Below are 13,851 nucleotides of genomic sequence, written 5' to 3'. Positions count from 1 at the left end.
ATCGTGCAGCTGGAGGAGGATGACCGCTCTAAGGAACAGATTCCTGACCCCAACTGGGGCTATAGCAGGATCTGGGAGCAGCTGAAGCGGGAGTCAGGCATCGCCAAGACTCCTGTCCCCGACCAGATGGGGGTCTTCACGATCGGGTTCCCCATCGGGGGATCGAGACGGACGGGATTGGAGCTGAGTCTGAGAGAGCAAGAGGACTGTGAGAGACAGCGAGAGCCCGAGAAAGAGCTGCAGAAGCAGCAGCAGCATGAACTGGCGGTGGGGGAGCGGAGAGGCCTAGGGGACCCCTCAGGGGTGAGTGGGGATAGACCCCGGGGGGCCAGTTCCGCAGGGAACCTCGAGACTAAATTGCTGCCCCTGGTTAAGGGGGGGGGTTTGGATGCCCACCTCACTGCCTTTGAGCAGGCTGGCGATTTGAACCAAGGGGACCCTGCGGAAAAGCCCCGGTGTCTAGCTCCCTTGCTGGGTCCCAAGGCCACAGACTCCGTCAGCCAGATGGTTGGGGATGTGGACAGGCTCCCACTCCTGACCCCAACCTATATGTCTGTGTGGAGTTTCCTGGGGCCAGGCCCCTCGGACCTCCAGTGGGAGCAGAAGGTGATGGTCAATGGGGAGACATTCTTGGGGTGGCCAAAGGGCATGGGCTGCATAAACCTTCCCACATGCGGCCTGCGAGTGCTATCGACCACCCCTGACCTAAGGGAGGGCGTGAAACTGAAAGGGCCTGGTGTAACTCCTACCAAGGAATGGGAGAGATGCTGGGGCATCCATGGGAATGTTGGTGGCTTCGAACTTCCCCAGGTCACCGGCTAAAGTGACCCCGCTCAGTTCGATCTCGAAGGGGGGAGAGATGTGACGAAGTGGGACTGTTCTTAATGTTTCCTCTGAATAGTGTGGGGGTGCCTCAGTTTCCCCCAGGCAGTTCTTAAGTATCTAGGGGGTGGAGTAAGGGTGTATGATCATTGCAGAGCCCTAGAGGGCAGGTGTGTGCAGGGGTCTGGACACAGAGAATGGCCGACACCCTGTTTCCTGGCAACTGATGGCCTGGGCCCTTCCCCCCCTGCAAGGTGAGAGCTGAAGGGTTGGAGAACAAAGGAATCAGGTGACCTCCTGGCCCGGGAAAGGAACAAAGCCCAGAGGAGGAGGGGCTGGAGAGAGTTTCAGTTTGGGGCTGGCTGGGACATGGAGTGAAGTGCAGACGTGGTTGTCTGGCTCACTGCCCCCCAAAATGGACCCAGCTGAGGGGTCCCGTTCTCTGCACCTGCAAGCTCTGTGTTAGACCATGTTCCTGTCGTCTAATAAACCTTCTGTTTTACTGGCTGGCTGAGAGTCACGTCTGACTGCGAAGTTGGGGTGCAGGACCCTCTGGCTTCCCCAGGAGCCCCGCCTGAGCGGACTCGCTGTGGGAAGCGCACGGAGGGGCAGAGGATGCTGAATGCTCCGAGGTCAGACCCAGGAAGGTGGAAGCTGTGTGAGCTGTGTGTCCTGAAGACAGGCTGCTCACAGAAAGGCGACTACCCCAGAGTCCTGACTGGCTTCATGGGGAGCAGTTCCAGAGCATCGCCCAGGGACTCCGTGACATCTTGCTTATCGGCTCTCCCAGGCGGGGAGCGTCTGTCTGTTCCGAGTTTGTACAGTGCCTAGCACAATGCGGGCCCTGCTCTGTGACTGGCCGGCGTAGGTGCTCCTGTAACTAACCGAGGCAGTAATGGGCCCTGGGAGATTGCTGGTCTCAGCATTGTTGCTTCAAGTTTATGGTGGGGGGGTACCAGCTTTTGGGGGGAATCCTTCTGTGGAGGGGGCTGCAGGATTAGGGGGAGCAAACCTGGGGTCTGCTTCTGGGCACTGGTGCTGCGGGGTGGTGAGGGCAGAGAGGAAGGGTGGCCCAGTGGCTAAGGCACTAGTTTGGCACTTGGTTCAATTCCCCACTCAGCCCTAGACTGATTCCCTGGGGGGCTGTGGACTAATCACTGAGGCCCAGAGCTCTGAAGGCATTCAGGTGCCTGAACCCCTTTGGGGAATGAGATTTCAGCTCCTAAACCCATTAGGTGTTGCAACGCTGAGCGTAACAGTGCCTGGAAACCTTTATAAGCCTGGGCCTTCTTTGCTGGGCCTTGGGTCTCCCCTGACTCCAATGGGATTAACAGCCCTGCCCCACCACCTGGCGGGGTGATGATCCATCTCTTGCAATGCGCTGCAGGGATGGGGGCTGGAGGAGCAGCCTGGTAGACAGGAGGGACTCTGATAAAGACACTGTTGCTGGGTGGGTGGTGGCTTCTATGCTTTAATATGGGGGAGGCGCGGGGGCCTCTCCCTTACTCTATAAGGGACAATCTCGCTGGTCAGTCCGTGCAGGATGCTGTGTCTTGCTGACAGGCCAGAAGCAAGAGCTCCTGGGTTAGGCCCTTCTCCACCTGAAATGCTGGGTGCTGAACCAGGCTTTGGGGCACAGAAGCCCTGCTCTGGGGGTTAGATGCTCCATGGCACATCAGCCATTCCAGTCGTTGATTGCTAGTCAGGGCCGTGTCTGGGGATTTCACCCCCCGGAGCAGCCTGAGATGGGCTCTGGTCAGTCCCTGTCCCTTCCTCGCATGCTGGGACTGGACCACTCCCCTGGGCACAGGAAGGGGCTGGGGCTGGGATCGGCGCACTAGAGATGGGGGTGGGCTGGTCTGAACGCTGAGCTGGGTACACAGATCAGAGACAGGGTGGGGGGCAGGTTATCCCCCTGAGAAGGAGAACCTGGTTGGAAGGTCTGGGAGGTGGATGAAGTAGGAGCTGGGGTCTGCACATCTAACCGGATTCAGGAAAGTCACCGATGCCTTCTGCCAAGCGGGGGCCGTGTCTCCTGTTGGTTCTCCGGCTGCAGATCTGGGCACCGTGATCAGCAAATGCTGATTAGACACTTAAACGGGCCCTTTCCACCGTGGAAGAGGCAGTAACACTGGGGACACGTAGGGTACAACTGCCCCAGCAATATCAGGGCTGGGAATTGCCAACGGGCGCAGCTGCCCTGGTGCCTGCTGTAGTGTAGACAGGACTCCGGCGTTTCACCTCTGTGTTGTCTTAGACCCAGCCTCGTCTACACTACAGCTTCTGCCAGTGGAGCTGCGGCCTGGGGTAGTTAAGGGGCCCGGTGTGTGGTGCAGACAAGGCCTCCGGCGGGCACAGCAAACCTGGCAGCACAGCTGGCCAGCCCAGTTTGGGGCTCTGTAGCAGGAAGGATCAGGTCACAGAGCAGGGAGGAGGCAATCTGAGGTAGCTCTGATGCGACTGTCCCTGAGACACAGCATCTGGTCCTGGGTGCCTGCTTACCATCGAGACACAGAGAGGCTGGAGGGGGGAACTTCCCGGGAAGGCTCGGCGAAGTGATGGCTAAGGGGTGGGAGGAAGAAGAGGAGTTACTGAAGGCGGTGCCAGGGGGGCATGTGAACCACCTGGCATAGAGGGGCCCCGAGCCTTGATACTGATGCATTTAGATGCTGCCATAATCCCCCTGTTAACTCCAAACAGTTCAGACAACTAGGGACACAGCTGCTGGCATCCTTTGGGCTCGTGCCATGATACCGGGGCAGCTTGTTCTGCCAGGTACAGATGGAACCTGAGCGTGTTCTCTCCATGGTACTGAAGTGTCTTGCTTCTTTAGAGGTCCGTTCTGGCCTAGCCTGAGCCCCTGGGGAACCGACCAGGCCCCTAGCAGATATCTTCCCTCACAGAATGCTGGGAAGAGAGGGATAGAGAATAAGACAGAAAATATCATATGGCCTGTATATAAATCCAGGGTACGCCCACATCTGGAATGCGTGCAGATCTGGGAGATCCATCTCAAAAAAGATATATTGGACTTGGAAAAGGTTCAGAAAAGGGCAACAAAGATGATTTGGGGGATGGAACGGCTTCCGTATGAGGAGAGATTAACAAGACTGGGACTTTTCAGCTTGGAAAAGAGACGACTAAGGGGGGATATGATTGAGGTCTATAAAATCGTGACTGGTGTGGAGATAGTATATAAGGAAGTGTGATTTATTCCTTCTCATAGCACAAGAACTAAAGGTCACCCAATAAAATTAATATGCAGCAGATTTAAAACAAACAAAAGGAAGTATTTTTTCACACAATGCACAGTCAACCTGTGGAACTCCTTGCCAGAGGATGTTGTGAAGGCCAAGACTATAACAGAGTTCAAAAAAGAACTGGGTAAATTCAGGGTGGATAGGTCCATCAATGGCTATTAGCCAGGATGGGCAGGGATGGTGTCCCAAGCCTCTGTTTGCCAGAAGCTGGAAATGGGCGACAGGGGATGGATCAGTTGATGATTCCCTGCTCCGTTCCCTCCGGGGCACCTGGCCCTGGCCATGGCCTCTGGCCACTGTCGGAAGACAGGACACTGGGCTAGATGGACCTCTGGTCTGACCCAGTATGGCCGTTCTTATGTCCCCTCTCCTCTCTCAGACCCCAAGGAGCCGTGTGCCCAGCACTGGTAGGAGGAAGTCCTTGAGGAAGGATGGCTCAGTGGTTAGAGCACAATCCTATCCCTGCTCTGCTACAGATTTCCTGTGTGACCTTGGGTGGCTGTCTCTGGCCATCAGTTCTCCACCTGTACGATGGAGATGTTCGATGCCTTGCTCCAGGGGACAAATCCCTTGCCAGGTGCTCAGATCCTCCTGTGATGGGGGTCACAGATAGATCACGTTGCTTGTTATGTGTTTGTAGCACCTCGGAGCCAGATGGGTGGGACCAGGGCCCTGGTGTGGCAGGTGCTTTACAAACACAAAGCAAAGACCCAGCCCCTGCCCGAAGGGGGCAGCTGAACTCCCAAGGGCTCCCACAGTCCAGAGCCTGCTTGTCCCGTGGTCCGGAGGGTTGCTTTGCCCAGGTGACCTCCCCGAGGTCAGGGCCTCAGGAAATGGGCCAATGGCCTTTCTCGGGCTGTTCTTCTCTTCCAGCCAGCCCCTTGGTGGCTCCTAAGTCCAGAAGTTTGGAGCAGAAAACCTCACTGAGCAGGGTCAAAAATTGCCCACCCTGCACATGGTTTGGGGAACGGGGACCCGGGGGCGGGAAATACAGGGCCGGGGGAGTAAGCCGCTCCTTGTGGCCCGTGGCTGGGCGTAGCTGCTGCTGTCCTGGTGTGTCCGGATCTGGGCCAGCTGCCACGTCCCCATCTGGGAATTCCCCCAGCCCCACCTCCGTTAGGTGATCCGATCTGCTTTGCCTGCCCCCCTGCTGGTCCTGGGGGAGGCCCTGGAGCCTTCCTGCAGGGCCTGCTCTCTGCAGGTTGCCTTTCTGTTGGCTGCGGTTCGAAGGCTCCTCCAGCTGCCAGTGCGCCTCCCTCGTTTGAAGGCGTCTGAGCAGATCAGCATGGCCTTTGCCCATCCGCACTTGCCGGCTCTGTGAGCGGAACATGCCAATGCCAGGTCCGGCCAGAGCCTTTCTGCCCAGCGCTGCAAAGAAAGGAAGAGCCAGGGGCAGAGATCATTAGAAATGCTCCCAGGCTGAAAGCCTCGTGCGGGGATCCTGTGCCGTGAGTGGCAGGAATTGCTCCAAGGGGCCTCCCCTAGCGTGGCCTGGCTTCCCCTCAGCTGTGTGTGTGGGGGGGGGGGGAAGTAACTGAGATGTGGGCCCAGAAGAGACTTGGCGAGGGGGGCTCCGACTCTCATGCTCCCCCCCTGCAGAAGGTGCCCAGATTTGCTGAGATTGGTTTCTGCTGGGAGTTCTCTCTGCAGTCGCTGTTCATGCAGCGCCTAGCGCAGAGGGGTCCTGGCCCATGCCAGGTGCTCTTGGCACTGCTGCGATCCAGACAATAAATAAGGAGGAAAGGAAGGGCATGTAATGGGTGCCCGCAGGGAGAACGGGGTGCCTGGCTTCGCTCTGTGGCTCTGAGCCCCCGGCTAGTCATTTCATCCCCCAGCCGGGAGAGCTAGATGCGTATCAGGGTGGCAAGGAGCATGGGGGGTGGCGTCTGTCTCCATTCCCTGTGCCCCAGGAACCCTAGGTGCCCTTCGCTTTCCTGCCCAGACAGCAGCTGCAGAAATTTCAGTTGAAAACTGTCACCCTGCCCTCCCCACGGCTCTCTGCCCAGGGCCAATCTAAACTGGGCCAAGACCGCTGGGGAGGGCGGGGTGATCAGTTCCATTGGAAATGACTTTTTGCCGGGAAATGGCCTTTCGTTTTAGTTTTCAAACAATGGGGCAAAGAGCGCTCAAAATTGGAAAAAAACGTTCTGTTCGCCCGGAAATTATTATTATTGATTTTTTTTGCTGGTCGCTGGAAATTCTGGCAAATCTGGTTTTCGGGCTGATTTTTTTTCTCAGAACTTCCAGCAAACCCGAAAAAGCCATCAGCCGCCCTGCTCTGCAGGCGGGTGTTATACACCTGGGTGGGCTGGAGGTACATTGTGGGGCCAGCGGCAGGGGGCCTGGGCTCACAGCTACAGACACGTCCCAAGTCTGTGTTCTGCCCCCCTTGGGCAGAGCTTAGCCCTGCTAGGTGTGAAGCGTGGTCCTGCCCCAGCCCTTGTTCCCCCAGCCAGGCACTCCCGAATCTCTGATGATGAAGCTCATCCTTCTGGGGACCTGCAGCTCTTGAAGAAGTGGCAGACTCTGGGGAGCAGCTGGGTTGGGCAAGATGATGTGGAGTGTGACAGAGTGAGAGCTAACAGCTGTCCCAGCACTCCGGTCACTTAAGCTCTGATTAGTTTCCCCTAGAGAAGGCTTGAGGGAGGAATGGAGAGTACTTAATTTCCTAATCAGAGTGTAGGCTGGCTGGCTAAGCAGGTGGTTGTCCCATCAGCAGGGAGGGGGGGTTAAAAAGCAGGGGAGGGAAGTGGCAGAGCGAGAAGGCTAGCAGAGGGGAAGGGAGACGGGACCGCGGAAAGGCAAGATCTCTCCTGGGAGAAAGGGCCGTGGTTTGAAGGGCGCTGTCGGTAGAGGCTCTGCACAGGAATTAGAGTAACAGCCGTGTTCGTCTGTATTCGCAAAAAGAACAGGAGGACTCGCGGCACCTTAGAGACTAACCCATTTATTTGAGCATGAGCTTTCGTGAGCTACAGCTCACTTCATCGGATGCATACTGTGGAAAATACAGAAGATCTTTTTATACACACAAAGCATGAAAAAATGGGTGTTTACCACTACAAAAGGTTTTCTCTCCCCCCACCCCACTCTCCTGCTGGTAATAGCTCATCTAAAGTGATCACTCTCCTTACAATGTGTATGGTAATCAAGTTGGGGGTGGGGACGGGGGACGGGGGGGGAGAAAACCTGGATTTGTGCTGGAAATGTGCTTGATTACCATACACACTGTAAGGAGAGTGATCACTTTAGATAAGCTATTACCAGCAGGAGAGTGGGGTGGGGGGAGGTATTTTTTCATGCTTTGTGTGTATAAAAAGATCTTCTGCACTTTCCACAGCATGCACCCGATGCAGTGAGCTGTAGCTCACGAAAGCTCATGCTCAGATAAATCGGTTAGTCTCTAAGATGCCACGAGTCCTCCTCTTCTTTTTGCACAGGAATTGTGGTAGTGGCTTGGGGGCGGAAGCATAAATAAAAAAACTCCCAGGGGGTGTCCAAGACTGTTGGTGAGGATCTCCTGGGCAGGAGGGGAGGCAGCCGCCCTTTTCCATGGCAGGATCAAGGCTGGCGCTGGACGTGCGGGCCGGCTCGACTACCCTCGCCGGGCTGTGGCATCCTGAGGTCAACAGCACTTGCTGTTTGGAGCCGGGATTGATTTATTAGTGGTGCTTCCCTCGTGCAAGTTACCTTCTGGCGATGCGGCCACCTCTGGGGTGGAGGACAGCAGCCGGCTGCCCAGCAATGACTGTAGCGAAGGGGAGAATTCAGCCGGGGCTCCGAGGTCTTTAATGCCCACCCAGAGCCACTGGCTTGTCTTAAGGAGACCTCCCAGCTGATCACAATGCAGAGAGAGAAATCCAGGAGCCAGGGACACCAACGCTTTCCCCTTGTGCACCTGGGGAACGCTCAATGCTTAGCTCTGCGGTGATCCGCGCTGGCTTTTAGAGAGCCTCAGACAGGCTGCAGTCTGCGTAGCAACGCTGGCTAGCTGCCTGCGTTCCCGGGAGCCAGTCCACCCGCTGTCACTTTCTGGCAGCATGTTCTAGACCCTCTTTGGCTGCACCGGGCCTGCGCTGCCCACCTGTGTATGCTGATAACTCGGCTTTAACCCGTAAACACCACCCCCATCCATGGAAGCCGCTTTTCCCGATTCAGAACAATCCCCCCGGCGTTAGCACATTTGGAATTTCAGCATCTTTTGTCCTTTATCCTTTTGAGCGGGGGCGTCTCCAGATGCGCGGCTGGGGAACTGACAAAAATCCCAGCCAGGCAGCGGGAGACGGGCAGGGCCAGAGGGGTCTCCCCGCACCTGGTTTCCCCCGTGTTCAGGGAGAGGCTGTTTCCTGCTGGGGGAATCGTAGCTAGGGAGGGAAACGGGGTTTAAAAGCGTTTTGGAAGTGGAGTGAAAGGAAAAGGGAACGGCCCTCGGAATGGAATCCCCCGGCAGGAGTGCGTCTCACGGGGCCTAAGACGGCTTCAGGTTTTATGGTGCAACACACGCACCATGGATCACATTTTCAGGAGTCGTTTTCAAAGCAATGACGGGACCCAGGAGCCTAACTCTCACTTTCAGAAATGATGTTTAGGGTCCGTCTCTCCGGCAGCTAAACGCCCACGGTCGACCTGGGCCACCTGACGTGGGGCCAAGGGGCTGCCTCATTGCAGGCTGGGCTCTAGGACCCTGCAAGGGGGATGGGTCCCTGACCGTCTACACTGCAATTAAACGGCCCCTCGAGTCAGCTGGCCAGGGCCGGCGCTGGGCTTTTCATGGCCGTGTGGACCTGCCCTCGTGAGCCCCATTCCCGCTGGCTGTCCGGGAGGCAGAGGCAGCTGAGTGGTACCGGCCCTGATCGTCAAAGACACAGAAAGGCACCTAGTGAGATACAAAAGTGCCTAAGCAGGTTAGGTGCCTAAATCCCATGGGAGACAGGGTGCCTGCCCTGCTTAGATGCCTCTGAACGTCCTACTGAGCGCTCTCCTGTGTCTTCGGGCACCTCAGTGCCTTGGGCAATCTGGCCCCAAGTCACTTTTGAAATCAGGGCGGAGGGTGTCTCAACCACTTAGGTTGCTTTAGAAAATTTTTACCCCAGATGCTAAAACCCGGAGCTCTGAGCTCTTGCCTTCCTGTCTGAGGGCTGCACGGTGCCGGCTGCCCCTCGGTCCCCATGCCTGTCTGCTCTTTGGGGCCGGCCCCGCCGGTATCTGGTGTGTTGTACAGCACAGAGCGCAGCAGCAGGGGGGGCTGCTGGGGTGTGTGGGAGCAAGTGTGTGTGTGGGGGGGGGGGTGAGTCCTGCCCAGCTGCATTATGGGGCGCTGGTGGCCTTGGCTTGGGACCAGGATTGATGGGTGTTTGGGGGTGTGTCACGGAGTCCCTGGGCGATGCTCTGGAACTGCTCCCCATGAAGTCAGTCAGGACTCTGGGGCAGTCGCCTTTCTGTGAGCAGCCTGTCTTCAGGACACGCAGCTCACACAGGTTCCACCTTCCTGGGTCTGACCTCGGAGCATTCAGCATCCTCTGCCCCTCCGTGCGCTTCCCACAGCGAGTCCGCTCAGGCGGGGCTCCTGGGGAAGCCAGAGGGTCCTGCACCCCAACTTCGCAGTCAGACGTGACTCTCAGCCAGCCAGTAAAACAGAAGGTTTATTAGACGACAGGAACATGGTCTAAAACAGAGCTTGCAGGTGCAGAGAACGGGACCCCTCAGCTGGGTCCATTCTGGGGGGCAGTGAGCCAGACAACCACGTCTGCACTTCACTCCATGTCCCAGCCAGCCCCAAAACTGAAAACCCCCTCCAGCCCCTCCTCCTCTGGGCTTTGTTCCTTTCCCGGGCCAGGTGGTCACCTGATTCCTTTGTTCTCCAACCCTTCAGCTCTCACCTTGCAGGGGGGAAGGGCCCAGGCCATCAGTTGCCAGGAAACAGGGTGTTGGCCATTCTCTGTGTCCAGACTCCTGCACACACCTGCCCTCTAGGGCTCTGCAATGATCATACACACTTACCCCACCCCCTAGATACTTAAGAACTGCCTAGGGGAAACTGAGGCACCCCCACACTATTCAGAGGAAACATTAAGAACAGTCCCACTTCGTCACATCTCTCCCCCCTTCGAGATCGAACTGAGCGGGGTCACTTTAGCCGGTGACCTGGGGAAGTTCGAAGCCACCAACGTTCCCATGGATGCCCCAGCATCTCTCCCATTCCTTGGTAGGAGTTACACCAGGCCCTTCCATTTTCACACCCTCCCTTAGGTCAGGGGTGGTCGATAGCACTCGCAGGCCGCATGTGGGAAGGTTTATGCAGCCCATGCCCTTTGGCCACCCCAAGAATGTCTCCCCATTGACCATCACCTTCTGCTCCCACTGGAGGTCCGAGGGGCCTGGCCCCAGGAAACTCCACACAGACATATAGGTTGGGGTCAGGAGTGGGAGCCTGTCCACATCCCCAACCATCTGGCTGACGGAGTCTATGGCCTTGGGACCCAGCAAGGGAGCTAAACACCGGGGCTTTTCCGCAGGGTCCCCCTGGTTCAAATCGTCAGCCTGCTCAAAGGCAGTGAGGTGGGCATCCACACCCCCCCCCTCCTTAACCAGGGGCAGCAATTTAGTCTCGAGGTTCCCTGCGGAACTGGCCCCCCGGGATCTATCCCCACTCACCCCGGGGAGGTCCCCTGGGCCTCTCCGCTCCCCCACCGCCAGTTCATGCTGCTGCTGCTTCTGCAGCTCTTTCTCGGGCTCTCGCTGTCTCCCACAGTCCTCTTGCTCTCTCAGACTCAGCTCCAATCCCGTCCGTCTCGATCCCCCGATGGGGAACCCGATCGTGAAGACCCCCGTCTGGTCGGGGACAGGAGTCTTGGCGATGCCTGGCTCCCGCTCCAGCTGCTCCCAGATCCTGCTATAGCCCCATTTGGGGTCAGGAATCAGTTCCTTAGAGCGGTCATCCTCCTCCAGCTGCACGATTAACTCTGCTTTGGTGAACTTTCCAACGCTCAACCCTCTCTTTTTGCACAGGGTTACACTGTCCTTCTTAAGGAGACGGGGACAGGCCATCACTCCGCTCTCCCAAGTTGTTGTGGACTCACAGGCCCGTGTGTTCTCAGCTCCCCACGGTTTCCAGGGAGAACCCCTAGTGTGCCAGCCCTTCTCGAGGTCACCACCTCTTTGCCAGGGTCGAGCTGCAGACTCCTCCGCCCCTGAGACTGCTCGCTGCAGTCCCCAGGGGAACCCTGTTACTGCAAAAGTCCTTCTCTATGGTCACACACTCCTAGGGGTTAACCGCCCCCCGAAACCGATCCTCTCTGAGCCTTCAGCAGGCCTGGTCCTCGGCAATCCCCCTTCGTGTTACTGCTCCCCAGTCACTTACTGCAGGAAGCGCCATCCACGGGGTGCAGTACATCCCACCGCTGCCACCAGTTGTCACGGAGTCCCTGGGCGATGCTCTGGAACTGCTCCCCATGAAGTCAGTCAGGACTCTGGGGCAGTCGCCTTTCTGTGAGCAGCCTGTCTTCAGGACACGCAGCTCACACAGGTTCCACCTTCCTGGGTCTGACCTCGGAGCATTCAGCATCCTCTGCCCCTCCGTGCGCTTCCCACAGCGAGTCCGCTCAGGCGGGGCTCCTGGGGAAGCCAGAGGGTCCTGCACCCCAACTTCGCAGTCAGACGTGACTCTCAGCCAGCCAGTAAAACAGAAGGTTTATTAGACGACAGGAACATGGTCTAAAACAGAGCTTGCAGGTGCAGAGAACGGGACCCCTCAGCTGGGTCCATTCTGGGGGGCAGTGAGCCAGACAACCACGTCTGCACTTCACTCCATGTCCCAGCCAGCCCCAAAACTGAAAACCCCCTCCAGCCCCTCCTCCTCTGGGCTTTGTTCCTTTCCCGGGCCAGGTGGTCACCTGATTCCTTTGTTCTCCAACCCTTCAGCTCTCACCTTGCAGGGGGGAAGGGCCCAGGCCATCAGTTGCCAGGAAACAGGGTGTTGGCCATTCTCTGTGTCCAGACTCCTGCACACACCTGCCCTCTAGGGCTCTGCAATGATCATACACACTTACCCCACCCCCTAGATACTTAAGAACTGCCTAGGGGAAACTGAGGCACCCCCACACTATTCAGAGGAAACATTAAGAACAGTCCCACTTCGTCACAGGGTGATTTGCTAATGTTCATTTTTTTGCAATGCATTGTAGACTGGCTCCTCCCTCTCAATGGAAGAGGCTCCACCCCCTGTGCTGGGAGAGGCTCCGCCCCCTCAGACCCTGTATGGAGGGAGCCCTTGGCACTGAACATCAAGCGGTCCCTGGGTCACCCCCGTATAGTGGGAATACCCCCCAAATGTGCCCTGTGAAACCTGCAGGCCTTTCTTCCCTGGCTCCCTGGCTTCCCTGGCTTCCCTGCTGCAGCCTTAGATCCTCCGGCAGCAAACCTGCCCATCACGGTGCCACGTCGGAGCTGGCGCCAGGTGTCTCCGTGTCTGTGTGCTGGTTACACTGAAATTAAGCCAATGAGATAATCAGCAGCCTAAGGGCCTCTCCCAACCGGCCTGGTGGGCTGCTGCTGAGCTCTCCAGGTGCAGAGTTCGGGAAGTTAGTTTTCTCTCTCTCTCTTTTCCTCTTTCTAGGGGGGCTTTCTCGGTCGTGCGACGCTGCGTCAAACTCTGCACCGGCCATGAGTACGCAGCCAAGATTATCAACACCAAGAAGCTCTCTGCAAGAGGTAGGCTTAGCGCTCTGCTTGTTTCCCTTCCATGGCTGCTCTGACTGGGAAATCTGCCGGCCTCCCCTTCTCACCTGCAGCCTCCGTGGCCGCAGAGGGGAGAGGGGGATCCTTTGCTCGCCGTTTGCGGCCGCCCCGACGGGCGGGTGGGCTTTAAGGTCAGGTGACACGCTGATCATTTTGTCTGACTTCCTGCATTTGCACAGGCCACAGAACCCCAGCCCCAGGGTTGTGTGTGTGTATCTGTGTCAATTCTCCTATGCGGGTGACGCTGTCATGCCCACCGATTTCACTGGGCGCCGGATCGAGCCATTTCAGTGGTTGCCTTTAAAGAATCAGCATTTGCCAAAACAGTTACCCAGTGGTAAATTGAAAATCACCTGTAACAGACATGAAATAACTCCAGTCAGTATGTGGTACCTGTGGACTTTCCTGACCAACCATGGTCTCCACGCTTGCTGTCTCACGATGGACCTGTCCCGTTCAGCATGCGCCCGCGAGCTGGCGTGGTCTATGGCTGAGTTATAGGAGAAGTGAGGATATGGATTCCACAGGACTGTTTTGCTTTGCTAGGATGACGTATGAAGTTTCACGACTGTCTTTTAACAAAAATTGCATTAATTCCTCAAAGGTGTCACGAGGTGGGTGGGGGGACACACAGATTCTGGGTGACTTAGACTCTCTGTTCCTCACTTCCCATTTGTACAATGGGGATAACTCGCAGGGGTGTCTGAGGATAAAGGCATTGAAGACTGTGAGGTGCCCAGATACCACGGTGATGGGTGCAGGAAAAGAACCCGCGATCCCTTACTGGCCACGAGCCCACTCCCCTACGGTTTGGCTCGCCTGCCTTTGCTTGCTGAGCCTGTTAATTCTCAACCATCTTCCCACTCCTCCGGAGGGAGACACGTCGCTACCGTGTCTGAGACCTCAGTCATCTCTGTGGCTACAGACGGTGAGATAACAACCACAGCGTGTGACCCCGGGGCCGACTCTGGCAGCAGGTTGGAGAGAAGGGGCCATGCCAAGCGATAAATATCCCTAATAACCGCAAAGGGGGCCT

General features: G+C 57.1%; 1 protein-coding gene across 18 annotated transcripts in view; it reads left to right on the top strand.

Moving 5' to 3' along the window:
- Positions 1 to 13,851, top strand: part of CAMK2B (calcium/calmodulin dependent protein kinase II beta) — a 167,046-nt gene that overhangs the window by 8,866 nt on the left and 144,329 nt on the right. For all 18 annotated transcript variants that reach the window (XM_048829401.2, XM_048829395.2, XM_048829400.2 and 15 more), the window contains exon 2: positions 12,694 to 12,788. In XM_048829401.2, the coding sequence (XP_048685358.1) occupies positions 12,694 to 12,788 (95 nt within the window). The remainder of the gene's footprint in view (positions 1 to 12,693; positions 12,789 to 13,851) is intronic.

The sequence above is a fragment of the Caretta caretta genome, chromosome 26, assembly GCF_965140235.1.
Source record: "Caretta caretta isolate rCarCar2 chromosome 26, rCarCar1.hap1, whole genome shotgun sequence".
NCBI lineage: Eukaryota > Metazoa > Chordata > Testudines > Cheloniidae > Caretta > Caretta caretta.
Note: the sequence above shows the minus strand (reverse complement) of the source record. Positions and strands in the feature narration are given on the sequence as shown.